Source organism: Crinia signifera, chromosome 2 (genome assembly GCF_055691185.1).
Source record: "Crinia signifera chromosome 2, ASM5569118v1, whole genome shotgun sequence".
NCBI classification, from domain to species: domain Eukaryota; kingdom Metazoa; phylum Chordata; class Amphibia; order Anura; family Myobatrachidae; genus Crinia; species Crinia signifera.
The window spans coordinates 47,459,870-47,478,063 of NC_139218.1; the positions used below are offsets into that span (position 1 = coordinate 47,459,870).

Here is an 18,194-nt window from a genome sequence, read left to right on the forward strand (position 1 = left end):
TTGGGTTGGCGTTATTAGTGCGGGTGACGTTAACAATATGGGTGCATTTAACATAGTAATCACCCATCAGGGTGCCTGTACAATAAAAAAAAAAATCGACCAATACGATGCTCTACGATGGAAATCTTGGGCGCCGTGATAATACACAAGTACCCAAACTCTTCACAGAAATTAATAACTCTTTGTTACTATGCAACAACGCTAACCACTGTGCCATCACATGGCCATAAAAGATCAATTGGCCCCTATGGGACCAGCTACACTATCTAACAGCAGAGCCAAAAACCCTTCCTGGAAATCTCTGATGCATTTGTCAGATGTTTGCTTGCAGGACACAAGGAAAAACATTGCATTAGTCAGTGGTGGCTAACCTTGACACTCCAGCTGTTGTTGAACTACACATCCCAGCATGCCCTACATCATTTTTAGCATGGCCAAATAGCAAAACTGTAGCAGAGCATGCTGGGATGTGTAGTTCAACAACAGCTGGAGTGTCAAGGTTAGCCATCCCTGGCATACCTTCCAACATGACCCTCCCCAGGAGGGACCAACTACTCTACTCCTACACTTCCCTCTTGATGTACGATTGCCATCACCTATGTGGAAACACCTTTCTTATCAATTACCCTGTTCAACACAGGTGATGGCAGTCATACATTACCAGGGAAGTCCTAGAGCAGAGCAATGTGTCCCTCCTGGAGAGGGTAATGCTGGCCACACATCAGACCAACTTTCCTCCAACCATTCAACTAGTTGGTTGGATGGAATAAAAACCTGGTACTGGATAGGAGCAAATGTAATTTGTAATTAAGTTATTTGTTTCCCAAATTGGAAAATGGACAACAGCTGTCACTCAGACAATGTACTGTATTTGGACCTATTTGATTTAAACAATTTCACTGAATGTTTTTGTCCATTCTCCTGAGTTTGTGAGCAAATTGCTTATTGGCATTTGCCCCCATTCAGTACCAGATTTTCAGTCCAACCGACCAACTACAGTAGTTGGATGGTTGGAGAAAAGTTGGTCTGATGTGTGGCCAGCATTATGCTCTGTTTCTGGACCTCTCTGGTAATGTGGTGAAACACCTTTCTTATCAATTACCCAGCTCCCCACAGGTGATGGCAATCATACATTACCAGGGAAGTCCAGGTACAGAGCATTTTCTCCCTGATGGAGAGGGTCAGGAAGGCAACCCTGACCTATGCATGTCGACCTTTTTATGTGTCGACCAATAGTTGACCTGACCACATACCGGGTGCAGGAAGGTATGCATGTGCATAATCCTCTATAGTTAGTTACTAAGCTAATTAGTACAGCTGTGTGCAGCCACAAGTGACATCAATTAACTCATTTGTGGCTGATACATACCTACAAATGGCAGTCCAGGATTAGCAGGTGTGCTGCACCTAAATCTGTAGTTTGCAGACAGCCAGTACTGGCAGACGATCAGAACAATGACCTTCCATTGCTGTCCGCTGCGTTTGCTAATGGTTCTATGTCTCTGCCCCCTCCCATCTGCTGCCGAGGAAGGTTTATGGAGCATAACTCCTACCAGCACCCCTGGATTATATTGTAACGCTCACGGATTTCAGTACATATTTCATACAAAACGTCATGGATACGTTTCTGTCAGAGTTAGTGCACTGGGTAAGGGGAATTAATAGCTTTCGGATGAGAATCCCTGCCACCAGGGAATGGGTTGTTTAATACAAAACATAAGTGACGTTTATACTTTGCACCTGCAGACAAGAAGGGGAACGCTCAGGAATTATCCAACAGCAGCAACTGTGGGACTTGGATCCTGAGACGTCCAGGTGGATTTGTGACCTTACACTCTGCCTATGATGGGTGTTATGTCCATAACCAGGTTTGTTCTGTGCAAGTAGATTAAGATAGGATTGCTAATTATTGTGTTTTATATAAAATAAACCCGTACTGTGGGCCAGATGCACTAAGCTTCAAGTGGAGAGTGATAACCAACCAATCAGCTCCTGCCTGCCATGTTACAGAGGGATTTGAAATATGACAGGTAGGAGCTCATTGGCTGGTTGTTTATCACTTTTTGAAGCTTAATGCATCTGCTCCTATGTCTGCCAATAGTTGACCTAAGGTGGTCTTCTAGGGTTCCAGCATAGTAGTGTGTTCCCCCCCCCCCCCCCCTTTTTTTTATACCCACTGATTTCAATGTTCCCCCTGTACTGTTTATACTTTTACAATAAAACCATGCTGAGCATTGGTCCTTTTTATATGTAACACAGACTGATAGTACAGTGACTTTATCGGCCATTCAACTGAGCACTCAATATATTGGCCGGTTGTATGCAGCTTTAGTTGTACTGCAGCAGTCAAGGATGGGGGTCACTAGTAACGGGGCACAGGTGCCTAGAAGGGAAGGAAACCTTCTGTTCAGAATACTGTCATAGTGTCGGGTCCTGAAATAGGTCAAAGGTCAAAAGGTATTTCATCCCTTACCACCCTCTGCAGCAGGGATGGGAGAATAAAATATTGTGCAGCGAGCAGACGTGGCACACTTGGACGGTGTCCATGTCGACTGCTAAAATTTCTGGGGGAAAACTTAAAAAAAAAAAAAAACCTCATGTTGACAAATGCTTGTCGATCTTCCCTGTCGACCTATTTCAGCTGTCGACCCAATAACCCATAACCTTCAGTTCCACATACGCTGACCACAATGTTATTAACCCTAGAACACATACAGGCATAGGCGAATCTAGGGGGTGGTCCGGGGGTGCACCGGACCACCCATTAACCCATTTTGTAGCTGAGGGACTTTCCAACGAACCCAGCCCTGTGTCTCTAGCCCCCTGGGAACCGGAGATACTGCCAGGCAAAGCTGGAACGTTTTCCCTATAGGATAACATGGGACCCGCTAATTCCGACCCCCACCCAGTTCAACGGCTGCCAGTTCCCCCTTCGGCATCACTGAAGCTCGAGGTTGATCTCAGTCGAACCCAAATTGCTGGGCCTTCAATCTGATACCAGGCTGGATCCATATGGGTTAATTGGTTCCAGGGATATTGAGGTTAATGAAATGTAATTTCATGACTGTTTATGTTCTTTGAGGGCAGATTTCTCTGGAACCAGTTTCACGGGACCAAAATCATTTGAAGCCAACTCAAAAGTTCTTCAATATGATACTGGTCTCATGTAAATGGGTCATTTGGTTCCGAAGATATAGCTGGTTGGTTAAAGGGGGCTAGGGAGAGGGGAGTGGTTGTCTCTCCACCTCACACCAGAAAATGCAGGTGTATAAGGGGTCAGCCTGGGAATGTCCCTGCATGATTCTGGGACCATATTCTGGGACCATATTCCCGTGTAAATCCCTGCATTTTCTGTTGTGAAAGGGGTATTATTTCAAACAACTGTGACCTGCAGTGCTCTGAATACAGCCGGGCAGCCCCCTGCTCTCTGCCCAGCTGTCAATGACTGTCACCCCTGCAGCTTCCGCTCCAATTCTTCTCCCCGCTTTCACCTCAGCCCGCCCCCCCTTTACACAACAATATTTCAAATGTCCACACGGCTATAGGGGTCACCAGGAGCAGCCGCGAAGGCTCATATAAAAATTTACACTAAATGGCACTTTTGGGGGCATTGCTTAAGGGACGCTACAAGTGGCGGTATGTGGGGGCATTACGCATAATGTGTGGCTTAATGTGTAAGGGGCATTATGTGTGCAGCTCATGTGTAATGGGTACTATGGTGCGCGGAATCATGTGTAATGGGTACTATGGTGCCATCAAGTAAGAACCCCCTAGCAATGAGCACGTAGGTAAGCAGCACTTGTGGCAAATATGTAATGGGCATTACGGTTTGTTATATAGTATGTAATGGGCATCATGATGTGTGGCACAATGTGTAATTGGCATTATGGCGTGTGGCTTTATGTGTAATGGGTATTACGGAGTTTGCTAAAATGTGTAATGGGCATTACTGTGTATGGTCTAAAGCAGGCATGTCCAATGTTGGCCCTCCAGATGTTGTGAAACTACACATCCCAGCATGCTTTACCACAGTTTTCCTATTAGAGAATGCTAAAACTATTGCAAAACATGCTGGGATGTGTAGTTTCACAACATCTGGAGGGCCTTTTTGTGATGCCACGCCTCCTTCCCATGAGACCACGCCCCCTTTTTGCCATAATTCTAGATTCGCCTATGCATATAGGGGTAATAATACCCCATAGAAACTTGAAATTATTGCCTGCCAAAAATGTATGTGTCCTAGGGTCAAACCTATTTGTATTGACAGATTATTTGGGTGATTAAGTGGGCTACCAAGTGTAATTATAACTGAGTGCTAAGCACTGTACTGCACTCATGTCTCTAGTATTAGGCTGCACTCTGTGCCTTCAGGGACACCCCATACTGAACTCCCTTTTTTTTTTCTTCTGTCTTAGGAGTACACACATATACTGACCATACTGATTGAAAAGGAATTGGTGTCTGGAAAATGGATGCACCCGCAAATTAAAGAGTTGAAATGTCCTAAACTAGGCGGTAAGTCCCTCATGCAGTATATTATTGGAATAGGAATTCTTGCTCCTTGTAGGCCTGGCCAGAAGGTGCTATTATATCAATTTATTATATATTGCAATTAATGAGTTTCTTCATTTAGATTCTGCATCACATCCGATCATCCCTAATAACAATCCCCCTTTCAGCTCTCGGTGGATCCGCTCCTGATCAGTGCTCCGCTGTCCTGCCTAAAGAAAGAATTGCTTGTGTCCGTTCCCCAACCTCTCGCCATATGTGCAATAAACAGGGATGCTGCTTTGATGGTGAAGACCAAATGAACCCCTGTTACTATGGAAAAAAAGGTAGGGGGATTACATGGTATGAATGAGTTTATCCAATGCCAAATCTATAGTGTACTAATGTGAGCCTTGCTTGTACAATCTTATTACCAGTGACCATCCACTGTACCAAGGATGCGCTGATATCTGTTGCGGTCTCTAAAGACCTAACACGGCCACCCCTCCGGCTAGACTCCATCCACATGATGCAAGGGAGTGATGCAGAGTGTAGCCCCGTACGGAGGACCTCTGGATTTGTTCTCTTCGAGTTCAGTCTTTCAACATGTGGAACAACATCTAGAGTAAGTGAGAAGAAATGCCTGAGCCTCCCATAGAAGTGGGGTGTATGGGACATATCACAGCCGTGTATGGCCACCTTTTATGGTTATTGCCTAACGTTAACCAACCCCAGTGAGTCCCCATTCAGCTTTCTGCTGCTGGCATTCCAATTGGTGTCGGAAATCCAGCTCTAGTTTCCTGGTGTCGGTATACTGAATGCCAGCACAGCCTTAGAAGCAAAAGGGCAAATATAATAGGGTATTTTATTATCGGATACTTATGTATTATCTGGGCTCCCATGTTAAATGCACCCCATTTTTTCATACCCCTACTATCCAACTACGCATGGAGTTGATTTTATATAGTGTGGCGAGCGCAGTGAGCCACCGTGCCCGAAGCGTGGCGAGCGGACGCGGTCTCATAAGAAAAACGGGAGCCCAGATATTACATAAGTACCTATTATCGTAATAAAATCTAATAGAGGGGAGGGTACTTGTGTATTATCATGGCGGCCGCAAATCGCATGCAAAAATCGGATGCAATTTTGCGGCCGATATTCCGTGATTTGCATGCTATTCCATCCTTGCACACCCCCCACTATCCAAGTCTGCCTGAAGCGTGGCGAGCAGATGTGGTACGCGTCCTCCCGACCTGTTCATACCACCACTATCCACGTCGGTGTGAAGGTGATTTTAAAAAGTGGCAAGCCCCGCGAGACTATCCCGAAGTGTGGCGAGCGGAATACATGTCAATGAAAGCAAAAAGTTAAACATCTGTCCAGCAGAATTTAGTAACCTGTAGTGTAAGGATGCAATCAGTAGCCTTGGGGGGGGGTTAGGTTTCGGCACTTACAAGGGGGTTTAGGGTAAGGCGGCTGGGTACAGGAGTTAGGTTTAGGCACTAGTGGGGGGGGGGAGGTGCTTAGGGGGAGGGAAGGAGGGTTAGCGAGGGTTGAGTAAGTATACTCTTAGTAAAAATACACACTGTCATGTTTTGAAATAATCTAAGCAGCACCCCTACAAAGATACCCTGTTGGTAAGACTGATAATAATATGGTTTGAAGGGGACACTATTTTCTTAATCTTAGGTTATACCAAACTGAGATAGTAATAGATTTTAACCAATCACTCTGTATACTTGCTCATTTGTTTGTATCAAAGGTCCATACACTTAATACAATTATTATACACACCCAGGGGTGAATTTAGGGGTCAGGCCGCCCCTAGGCACAGCATTTTTGTGTCTGCCCCCCCCCCCCCCATCCCTTCTATTTTAATGTAATCATATATGTATATACATTGTTGTTTTTATATTTCATTAAAATTTAACTGAGTGTAGCCCACCTCCAATATTTTTTTAAGCACTCTGGACTGCTCACTGTATGGAGGACCCGGAGGGAGGGAGGCACTTACAGTACAGTGTATCTGTCAGTCTCTCGCACTGTGACTGACTGAGCGCAGGGAGGATCTGCGCGCCGCTCTGCTCAGCTGCTGGATACACAGCAGCCAATAGACTGTGTGTGTGTGTGTGTGTATAGAGTAGCCAATGGGCGGGAGCCGGCAGCAGTGAGCCTGAGCCATTTCCAGACGTGCAGGGGGACCAACGGACCCAGCCACTAAGTGGTGATGTAATGTGCATGGCAGAGTGGGTGGGCAGTGGCAGGTGACGCTCGTCACTTGCCGCTGCCCACCCGCTGTTCCAATGCTGCTATTTAACAGAATGTCAGCCTGCCTGCCGCCCTTAATTGGTGCCACCCTGAGGCCGGTGCCTCCCGGGCCTAGGCACAAATCCGGGCCCTGTACACACCCATAAACAAATGCAAAAACTCTGACCACAATTTATTAAAATTTGTACTTTTTCAAGAGCATAAAATCCTACAGTTTGGCAAATCCTCAATTTGTCACTTTTACACCAATGTAATTGATCCCTATATGGGGATGATTTCTCATTTGTTCCAAAGTGAATACTAAAGAACATGACCTACCTCTGTATGGCACACAGGAGCTGGCTGTTACACTGAGCTATGAGAGCATAGTGGTTACAGAGACTGATGTGAGAAGGCAGAAAGTGATGTCTACAGAGCTGGGTAGTCCATTCAGGTAACATTTACCTAATGATCTGACTGATGTAAGACTTTACAGTATATATCCGATTTGTTGCTGCTTGGGTGTCTGAGTATCCGCTCTAGAGTATTAATTGTAAATGTATGTTCTTCTCTCTGTGTAGGCTGCACATCCAATGTAGCATAGAACCCAGTGGTCGACCTACACAGAACACTGGTACACTCCTCCCATTGGCATCTCTTCCTGATGCTGGATCTAAACCACCCACATTGCAGATGAGGTTTGCTAAAGGTGATTAGTCTACTCAAGTGTGTGTGTGTGTGTGTGTGTGTGTGTGTGTGTGTGTGTGTGTGTGCCCCATAAAAATTACCCACTTGGAGAACTATTGTGTGAGGACCCTGGCTGTAGAGCAGCTCTAGAACAGAAGCCAATGCCCTGCCCTATTGCCCAATAATCCTTGATACATTTCTAGATCATACTTCTGCTCTGAGATATGTGGTCTCACGTAATGTTCCCATTCACCTCTTATCCTTCGCATTAGTCCAATCATTCTACATGCGGTAACTCTGATTTACTCCTCAGATGACCTGTATAGGAAATTCTATGTTGATGGAGAGTGTCCTGTGATAAAGCAGCCTCAAGAGCCTATCCCTGTTGAGGTCCGACTATTGCAGAGCACAGAGATGAACTTCACATTAATTCTTCATCAGTGCTGGGCTACACCAACTGCAGACTCTGAGCATGATTTTAAGTGGCCTCTTCTGGATACTGGGTGAGAAAAGAACTGTTATGCACAGCTATTGTATACAAGGGTGTGGATCATCGTCAACTGTTTAAATTGACACCTGTAAAGGTCTCTCACATTTTTTGAGCACGTGGATCCCCAATAACTGTGCCATGTCGGCTCGCCATGCTTTGGGCCGGGTGCCTTGCTCATATACTGTTGCACTTAACGTGTTAACTGTTCCCAATCAAGAGTTTAAAAAAAAAATCCTCAAGCTGGTGTTTACCTTTTCGTGTGTTGGCCATTTCCATGTTTACATTGTCGACATCTTGTCCATCCTATTGCATGCCTAATCAAAATCCAGATTCCATATACACATTGTATAAGGTGGTTTCCATGTACGGTACATTGTATGATATTAACCATGTAACCAACTAAACAATTGGTTTTCCACTTTGAAAATGTAGGATCCCAAAATGAATGGTCAGCTGTCAGTGAAACCTTTTTTAAATGTTTTTTATTTAAAAAAAGTAGGAAATGGCTGAAATTTCTCATGTCATGTAGGTATATAGGAAACTATTTTCCTCCTTAGATGGGTGATCTAAAATGGGTTCTATTTAATACTTATTATTTTTTTAAATTAAAAATATATACAGTTGTGCTCATAAATTTACATACCCTAGCAGAATTTGTTATTTTCTGGCCATTTGTCAGAGAATATGAATGATAACTCGCAAACTTTTCTTTCACTCATGGTTATTGGTTGGGTGAAGCCATTTATTGTCAAACTGTTTACTCTATAAATCCTAATGACAACAGAAACTACTCAAATGACCCTGATTAAAAGTTTACATACCCCAGTTCTTAATACCGTGTATTGCCCCCTTTAACAATGACAGCTTGAAGTCTTTTGTGGTAGTTGTGGATGAGGCTCTTTATTCTCAGATGGTAAAGCTGCCCGTTCTTCTTGGCAAAAAGCCTCCAGTTCCTGTAAATTATTGGGCTGTCTTGCATGAACTGCACGTTTGAGATCTCCCCAGAGTGGCTCAATGATCTTGAGGTCAGGAGACTGAGATGGCCACTCCAGAACCTTCACTTTATTCAGCTGTAGCCAATGACAGGTCAACTTGGCCTTGTGTTTTGGATCATTGTCATGTTGGAAAGTCCAAGTACGTCCCATGCGCAGCTTCTGGGCTTATGAGTGCAAATTTTTCCTCCAGTATTTTCTGATAACATGCTGCATTCATCTTGCCATCAATTTTGACCAAGTTCCTAGTGCCTTTGTAGCTCACACATCCCCAAAACATCAGCGATCCACCTCTGTGTTTCACAGAAGGAATGCTGTACCTTTCATCATTGTTTCCTGGTTGACTCTCCAAATGTAACATTTATGGTTGTGGCCAAAAGTACAATTTTGGTCTCATCACACCAATTTACTTTGTTCCAGAAGTTTTGAGGCTTGTCTCTGTGCTGTTTGGAGTATTGCAAGCAGGATGCCGTTGTGGCACTTGTGTAGTAATGACTTTCTTCTGGCGACTCAACCATGCAGCCCATTATTCTTCATTATTCTACATCTTGAAACAACCACACCACTTTTCTTCAGAGTCCTGTATTTCAGCTGAAGTTACTTGTGGATTTTTCTTTGCATCCCGAACAATTTTCCTGGCAGTTGTGGTTGAAATCTTTTTGGTCTACCGGACCGTGATTTGGTTTCCTAATTTTCCACTTCTTAATTACAGTTTAAACACTGCTGAGTGGCATTCTCAATTGCTTGGATATCTTTTTATATCCCTTTCTGTTTTATACAGTTCAATTACCTTTTCCAGCAGATCCTTTGACAATTATTTTGCTTTCCCCATGACTCAGAATCCAGACACATCAGTGCAGCACTGGATGAAAGATGCAAGGGTCTTTCAGGAGACCAGAAACTGACCTTTTCTCTTTCTCTTGTTACCTTTTTAGTAACCATTCAAATCAGTTTGTGCCAACTTACGTGCATGTTATCAGGTCATAATCTCCAGGGTATGTAAACTTTTGATCAGGGTCATTTGGGTAGTTTATGTTGACGTTATGATTTTAAAAAGAGTAAACAGTTGTTTGACAATAAATGGCTTCACCCAACCACTAACCACGAGTGAAAGAAAAGTTTGTGAGTTATCATTCATATTCTCTGACAAATGGCCAGAAAATCAATTTCTGCTAGGCTATGTAAACTTATGAGCTCAACTGTATATAAATATGCTGGACATGCACTATCTAATGATTTGCCCATATAACTGTATAGTGTATTGCTAAAGCTGACCACTATTATCGGACCATCAAAAAGGCTGGAACTTGTCGAGGTTGTTCGATAACTTTTTATAGTTGGATGGATACATCTAGCAAAGTATGAGCTGCAGTGGACTGTCTGACACTTCCCCTTCACATGTGCTGAGTGATCTGTGCAGTCTAGTGTGCTCTGGTGATCTGCATGCAGTCGAGATCCAGTCAGGCGATCGTGACTTGTGGGACCACACATCTATGACTTGTACATACGATGCAATGTGTGCTTAAATAGTCTGAAATCGCCCCATGTGTACGGGCCTTCACCCTATTGCTTCTATACTAACTCCCAGAGTATAATATTTGTAATATTTATTGTCGTCACAAATGTGTAAGTTCCACAACATTCTGGCTAGTGGGAGACAAGGAAATGCATAACACGGGAACATACAAAATAAAAGCAGATCTGAAAACAAAAGGTAGGGAGGGCCCTGCTCATGACGGCTTACATTATAATTGAGAGGACACTGCTTAATTGAGTTTAGACTAGAGGGCTTTGAAAGATAATAGTGTGGGTAGTATAGGTTGGAGCAAAGTAAACTGTAATGGACAGATATATAAGATTTGAATTCTGCGGGAGTGTCTGTCCAATAAGAGCGATGGAGAAGACATACACACAGTTTGGTATCAGAGGGAGGAAGGCTTGTCTGTGGGAGTGAGTAATTGCCAGATGTGAGGCATAAGCCAGAGCTAGATCTATGGTGTGTGGGTGGGGTATGACTGGCTGACTGTCAGTGGTCTGACATTGGCATCCTGGCCGCCAGCATTCTGATGGGCTTGCGGGCTCATTTGCTCACTATACAGTTGAACAGCTTTAGGTGTCGGTATACTGACCATTACTTATCAATTACCCTTTTACGTGAGAAGGGGTGGTGGTCATAATGGCTTCATAGGTAAGAGTAACTAATCTGAGATGGATTCTGACGTTGGAAAGCGAGGTACAGAGTTGCATAAATTTGCATAAGAAACATAGGCATTTCATTAATGAGCAAACCTATGGTAATTGTGCTTTCAATTAGGTGCCCATTTACTGGTGATAACCGTACGTCACAAGAGAGATCTCCTGCAACATATGATGGACTGAGCTTTCCAGTAACATATAAGAGGTTTCTCGTTCATATAAAGAGCATGGAACACTCTTTTAAAATGGCTACAAATGGGCTGGTAAGTACTGGCAATGAAATCTGTTTGCTTATTTCTGAGCCTTATTTATAGGGGGGGGGGGGGGGGGGATTAAAGACTTTAATTACCAGCTGCATTTATACTACACATCTTACCATGATCTGATGGTAATTAGAATGGGAGATAATGAGATAGAAGCTGCCTTCCAAGCAGCATAATTTGAGGGAGATCTACTGCAGACCCGTCCCTTTCTAGGGCTAACATCGTCCCTGCATCTGTCACTGGCAAACAGCCAGCGGAGCCGTCTGACTGCTGAAGTGTATTACATGGAGAATTGTGTAATAATCCTATATAGAGGGCATAAATGATCTAGTAGTCCTTTTTGGAAGAACCTGCCAAGATTAGAGCCTCAATCACGTAATACCCCCCAAAAAACGAGATTGGAGACATAAGGCCAAATCCACTAAGCTTCAAAAGTGATAACATGGAGAGTGATAAACACAGCCAATCAGCTTCTTTCTGCTATGTCTGAAAAATGTCAGGTGGGAGCTGATTGGCTGTCTGTTTATCACTCTCCATGTTATCACTTTTGAAGCTTAGTGCATCTGGCCCTTAACCACATAATTGACAAGTTTTTAGAAAATCTATACAATGATCAAATTCTGTTAATTAGAACTATGTAACCCTTGTTGGGTGTAATTTTATTAACCAATGATAACTTTCAGTAGGTGCAGGTGTCTGGTGCGACCATGTCAGGCAATGAACTAGATTTTCCAGCTGTTGTGGAACTAAAAGGCCCAGCATTTCTTGCCTTTTGGGCGTGCTAGGATGCAGTGTTACAACAATAAGCAATCTCAATATGTCTTATTATGCAGGTCTATTATGAAACCCAAAATCTTCTACAGTATAGAAGTGTTTCTAAACTCTTACAAAACCATAACGGTGCAGGTTTTTTTAGGGCACGAGTAATTAGCACCATCTGTAGATATTTTTAAACCTAATGATCTGCAAAACACTGCAGTATCCCAATTGATTGTTGCTGTACTTATTAGTCAATTAACCAGTGGGGTGAGGCTCAGCCTTTCCGGTCATACTAGCGTAAATCCCAAGATTTTTGAATTACTAAAGTATGTCAAAAATACAAAGAATATATATAAAAAAAAAATTGCTGGGTGCTCTCAGGGCAATGAGGCTGTGATGGACATGCGGGGGGTGGGCAGCTAACATCCCCGGATGTCAGCTGCCCGCCCTGTCCTTGCACAGTGCGCCCGCAGTTTAGAGGGACTATATAAGTGACTGAACTGCGTGCATGGGTGGTGACCATCGAATGATTTCTCCCCACCTGCGGATGGATGATTACGTAAATCATCCATTCGGGGGGTGTGGCCGGCGCGGAGGGCGGCGTCTAATATACTTGCGAGGCTGCGAATTTTGCAGCCTTGCGAGTCAATCAGAATAAGGCCCATAATGTAAACAGCCAGTGTTGTCAGAAATGTGGGCAAGACAGCCTGAGTAAGGTTAAGCGGTGTACACACGGGGAGATATATTGCTCAGTGTCTCCTTTTCATCAGCGACCAGAGATGGTCGCTGATGAAAGGGAGCCGCAGAGGGAATCGGCTGGTCGCAGGAGCATGGTCCTGTGACCAGCGATCATAAGGGGGCTAAAGAAACGGGAGCGCGCACCCGGCGATTTATCGCTGGTGCACACTCCAATCGCTGGCAATATGGTTGCCAGCGATAAATGTGTGTGCACCTTTTTAGACCTACTCTCTCTCCAGGTGTAGAGGAGCATTGTGACCGATGTTCCTCTACAACTGCGAGCACATCCGTTTTGTTAGCTCAAATGCAGGCAGGGGGTGGTATGCACATCCTCTTGTATTGCTTTGGATTGCATATGCTAAGCTGCTTATCATATTTGCACGCCGAATCTGGAAACCGTGTCTGGAGGCACTGACATGAGGCGAAAGGCAATCCAGGATCAGCTGTTTGCCCGTTCAATTTGTGCCCAGAAATTGCCAAGAGGTTGCACTAATCTAGATTCACTCTGTGGTGCCAGTTAGCTTGTAGCTTGGGGGGTTTGAACCCATGTAAGGGATGCCAGAGTGTGCCAAGGCTACAATGGCGTTGTGGCAATCTTGGCCTAGTGACTCCCTACCCTGAACTCTGCCACAATCATTCTAAATGGGATGGCAATATTGACTGGAGCTAAAGGGAGCCTTGATTTAAAAAAAAAAAAAAAAAAAAATTTGGGAAGCACTGGTGTAGACTGTTTTGTAGTTCCCTATTGGTTCTTCCTTCCTGCTGCTGTGCTTAGCAAAATCTGAGTTGTTGATGGAGGTGGGATGGATTAGAGGGGGGAAGAAGATCTGATCGCATTGGGACTCGCATCGCACAGCATGAAGGAGAGGACACTACCGATACCTGTCACCAGGTGCCGGGCAGGGGCACAGATGGCAGGGTGCTGCGACAACCGGGGCCGTGGCACAGCAACAGCTTCCCCCCCCCCCGCCGCCCCGCCCCCCCCATGCATACATCAGAGGCCACACCCTCCGCCCTCCTCTATGCGGTGGACTTCCGGGTCACTGCGCATCAGTCCTGCAGCCCCACGAGAAGCCCCTCTGGCCCCCGAAGCTATGTGAGTATTAAGCACAAAGACTATATAGTGCAGATCTGCACTATATAGTCTTGCTTGCCCTCACTATGTCACTGCCTATTTGCGCTCACACGGGAGCATGCATCGGGCTCGAAAGCCCTAAAAAGTACTTAATCGGCATGCGATATGGCTTCCAATGTTCACTATATCGGCAACATCGGAAGCCATATCGGCCAGTGTGTACACACCATAAGGGATTCACGTCTGAGTACTGTTAAATTTTCACTGAACAGTTAACCACTAAGATACTGCTCAAAACTCACAGCAGTCATTGAAACTGTTAAAATTTAAGTGTTAACTAAAGTGTGCCACCTGCTCGCCACCGTTTCCTTTTAAACATTATCACTGTCTCCGTTGTGTCCAAATACCTTTAGGTATATATTTCGCAGCCTTTTAATAACTAAATAAAAGTTAATTTTACCAGGGACAGACTTTTCTCTTCACACGTAACCCAGGAGTCCGTGTGCAACAGCCCCCAGATGGACTTCAAGGAAGGTCTTTCACAGGGAGTAAAATTTTTGTTTTTTTTATTGAACATGTTTTCTTCCAACAGGTATATTTGCACTGCCGAGCCTCTGCATGTGCTCATAATGAGCCTGAGCCCTGTATATCACTGTGCCAGCAAGGAAGTAAGATACAACTGATATTTATACTTTTTTGTGGGATCATTATTTTGTGTTCTAGGACTGTAACATACTCTCCGATTTTCCCAGAAGTCTATGAAATGACAGATGACCACTTTGCAGACCTGAAAAAAAATACTTCTGAATCAATATATATATATTTTTCTATTATTATTTTTTTTTTGAAGTTGTGTAATTTTTTTTCTGGTGGTTGTGTGCAGATGCTGCTCTCATAGTGCTGGGCCCATGGGTGTGTTAATCAGATTTAGACATCCATGGGGCCCTAATCAAGATACCAGTTTGTCGACTCCCATCTTCAAATCACCCATAACACTATTTGCATTGAGGCCGATGCACCTGCCAGCCAATGACGGTCTGGCTGACAGGTGGTATTATGTCAAATGGGAGTTCTGTGCTCTGTAACAGCAGCTTAAAGGTGTGGGGTCACTGGGCTGCCCACCATATTGAAACCAATGGCTTCCACACAAGTGTAGTGATGTATCCCACCATATTGTGTTGGTGTTTCCCACGTGAGGCCACTTTTAGTTCCCAATCCACCCCTGCTGGCACCCTCACCCCTCCAATACATAGAGCAGTAGCTGGATGAATCTCATCTAGATCCACAATAAGGGCTTTTGAAGGTCCTTTTATCTGTCTAATACGTTGTCATCTTGCAGATCGGAGATCAGTGCGTGAAACTGCCGGTAACATGACCATCCTGGTGTCCTCCAAGAGGCCGGTGTACTTTCCACCTAATCAGGAATCTAATATCGTTGGCAAAGGTGTGCATCCGATTATTATACACTCATTGGCTGTGGCGGCACTCTTACTAGGTTATAGGTAATGTTAATGCGAGTAACCATGCATCTGCAGGTGTTCATGGTTACCTGACCACTTGTTGTAGCTCTCATCCTCCTGTTTTGTGTATGTGTATATAGTTCTCTTTTCCCTGTACATGCTCCTTGCCAGGGGTTACGGATGAGAGCGCTTCCGGAATCCACATCTGCCAAGTCAAGGTGTGCTCCCTTACCCTGACAGATGCCAGAGGTCCAGTAGAACCTGTAGCATCTGTCTCCTAGAAGGCGGTAGCCATTTTTGGAAGGGTGTTTTTGGAGATTCCATGCCATCCATATGGAATCTGCAGAGGACACCCCCCCCCCCCCCCCCCCCAGCTTGGACTGTGGTGGTATTTTTACACCACAGTACCTATTAGCAGTTACCAACACAAGCCATCTTGAATCCAAAGATTTTTTTTGTGCAAATGTCCAACTCCGAAATCAGGTTTTTTGTTTTCTTGCTTTAGAAATAACTAATACCAGCAAAAGTTTTTATAACCTTATTGTAAATGCAACTTCTTATTACAATGCACCTATCCTGTGTAATAATGATGTACGCTGACCTGCAGTTAGTCCTGCTGCTTCTAATGTGTCTGACCGATCTCCGACTGCTCTCTTGCAGGTTCTCCTGTCTCCAATCAACCCATGGACAAGGAGTGGGTCAGAATAGTAATTGTGGTCGGCATTCTTTCTGTTCTAGTAGGAGTGATTTATGTTGTTAAAATACAATCTAAGGCTCCCACTGTGAAAAACTAGTTGGCTTGTACAACCTTCACATTAAATATCACTTTATTTTATACATGGCTCATTGGGCTCCTTGTGTGTTGTGGTTTGTCATATCCTATTATAGCAGCCCATGTTACACTGGTCTTCATTTAGATCCGGCATGTCAAACCCGCGGCCTTCCAGCTGTTGTGAAACTACACATCCCAGCATGCTGGGATGTGTAGTTTCACAAAAGCTGGTGGGCCGCAGGTTGGGCATGCCTGTCTTAAAGCATTGGAGGGTTGATTTGTGCGATGATATGAAAACAGATATATAATTACCCCTTTTCCACTAGACGAAATAACCCGGTAATCTCCGCGGGGACGCGCTTCTACCCGGGTTTTTCTGCTAGTGGAAATGCTCCCTGTCAAATAACCCGGTTTGGATTCCCAGGTCATGATCAGGTTACTACCCGGATTCAAGGGTAGTGGAAACGCTCCCTAACCGGGTTATTTGACTGAGCATGTAAAAATCTTCACTGATTGGTGATGCTGGGGCGCTGGTGAGTGATGTCATCACTAAGAGCCCCGCAGACTGCGCACAAAGCATGGAGGACAGCGTTCTGTGCACATGTGCTGCATGTCTGTCCTGCTGACTTTCCCCTGCTGTATCAGAGGCTGCTCCAGCAGCCACCTTCCAATTTGCTGCCAGCACCACAGGCTGCCCCAGCGGACACTGCTATTCATCCCGCAGCACAACATCATTATGGCTGCCAGCAATTGGTCTGATGCTGAAGTGAAGGAGCTGCTGCTCATTAGGGCAGAGGAGGAAATGAAGCGCCAGGTGACTGGTACCGTAAAAGACGCAATCTTGTACAGAAATATTGCCCAGATGATGGAGTCTAGGGGGATACACCGCTCTCACCAGCAAGTGCTTAACCAATTGAAATCACTAAAGAGGCAGTTCACCAAGGTCTCTGACCAGAACAGGAAAAAAAGCGGTGTCGAGTGGGTCCATTACGATCTATGCTGCAGGGCATTTGGCAACACAGCTCTGACTAATCCTGTGGCACTGTCATCCTCGTTGGCCAGCCAGATGGAGAGTAGCCAGGAGCCACCTGACACACAGTCCACCATGGCAATGTCACCGTGCTGCCCAACTTCTCCGCTCCTGATTTCGGAAGATGGCGATGAAGAGTGCAGTCTACTCGATAGGTCTGTTTCGTCTGACACCGCACAGTCCATGGTGGAGGAGGGGTCCGAAACAACAACGGAGCAAGCGACTGAACATCAAACACCAAAACTGCGTTCAAATAGTAAGTAAAAAAAAAAAAAACATTTATCCCAGTAATCAACGGTATATGTTGCAGAGTGCCGCAGGTGGGATAGGGCCGCAAGCACAGGGCTGCAAACACCTCTGCTATTTAATGTTTATAGTGTATTTTTGTTTGTCCCACTTGCAGTTTACAAGGTGCCGCCAAAGAAGAAAAAAACAAACCGTTCTGATCAAGCAGCGAGAGCTTTCTCTTCAATAGTAATAGAACAACTGCGTGAAATGGACTCCGGCATGCAGGCCAATGAGGATGCTCGTATGGATAAGTTTTTAGCAAATGAAAGACAGATGCAGCACTCTTTCTTGGATCAATTAAAGGACATGCAGGACAGACAATTGTCCTTCTTGGAACGGATACGTAATCGTGGGTATATGCCACCTCCTCATTATCCAACGTATCCGCCACATGCTTCACAGGCCCCAGCACACCATGAGTATGCATATGGCCAATACAGTAGAGGGCCAACTCCCTCCGCCCCTAGCACTTTGTGTGAGCAACAGCCACACCGAGAGCCTCTACCATATAGAGGATCCAGTAGCCACGCCCCCAGCACAGCAACTAGCTACCACCCCACCACTGGTGCTAGCTACGCCACCAACACTTGCACTAGCTATGCCTCCAGCACTGCTACCAGTGCCCCATTAAACCCAGAGTATAGTGAGGCAAACACCACTAGCCGTAATACACTGCTGCCAAACCTAGACTCCCCTGAATTTACGGTAT

At 44.9% G+C, this 18,194-nt stretch overlaps 1 protein-coding gene across 1 annotated transcript; it reads left to right on the plus strand.

The window, feature by feature from the left end:
• Positions 1-1,417: 1,417 nt before the first annotated feature.
• On the plus strand, positions 1,418-16,237 carry LOC146059610 (zona pellucida sperm-binding protein 4-like). The gene is made up of 12 exons (XM_083171975.1): positions 1,418-1,648; positions 1,747-1,868; positions 4,416-4,515; positions 4,680-4,835; positions 4,926-5,113; positions 7,092-7,189; positions 7,317-7,444; positions 7,736-7,925; positions 11,219-11,363; positions 14,528-14,603; positions 15,275-15,379; positions 16,056-16,237. Exons 1-12 carry the CDS (start codon positions 1,456-1,458, stop codon positions 16,187-16,189), a joined length of 1,635 nt encoding a protein of 544 aa, XP_083028101.1. The 5' UTR covers positions 1,418-1,455; the 3' UTR covers positions 16,190-16,237.
• Positions 16,238-18,194: the final 1,957 nt, after the last annotated feature.

What these genes read in the sequence shown, in the direction of transcription:
- LOC146059610 (XM_083171975.1), top strand. Translation starts at nt 1,456, where the DNA reads ATGACCTTCCATTGCTGTCCGCTGCGTTTGCTAATGGTTCTATGTCTC. An exon ending in GCAGATGAGGTTTGCTAAAG is followed by an intron (nt 7,445 to 7,735) that starts GTGATTAGTCTA and finishes TTTACTCCTCAG; the next exon opens with ATGACCTGTATAGGAAATTC. An exon ending in AAATGGCTACAAATGGGCTG is followed by an intron (nt 11,364 to 14,527) that starts GTAAGTACTGGC and finishes TTCTTCCAACAG; the next exon opens with GTATATTTGCACTGCCGAGC.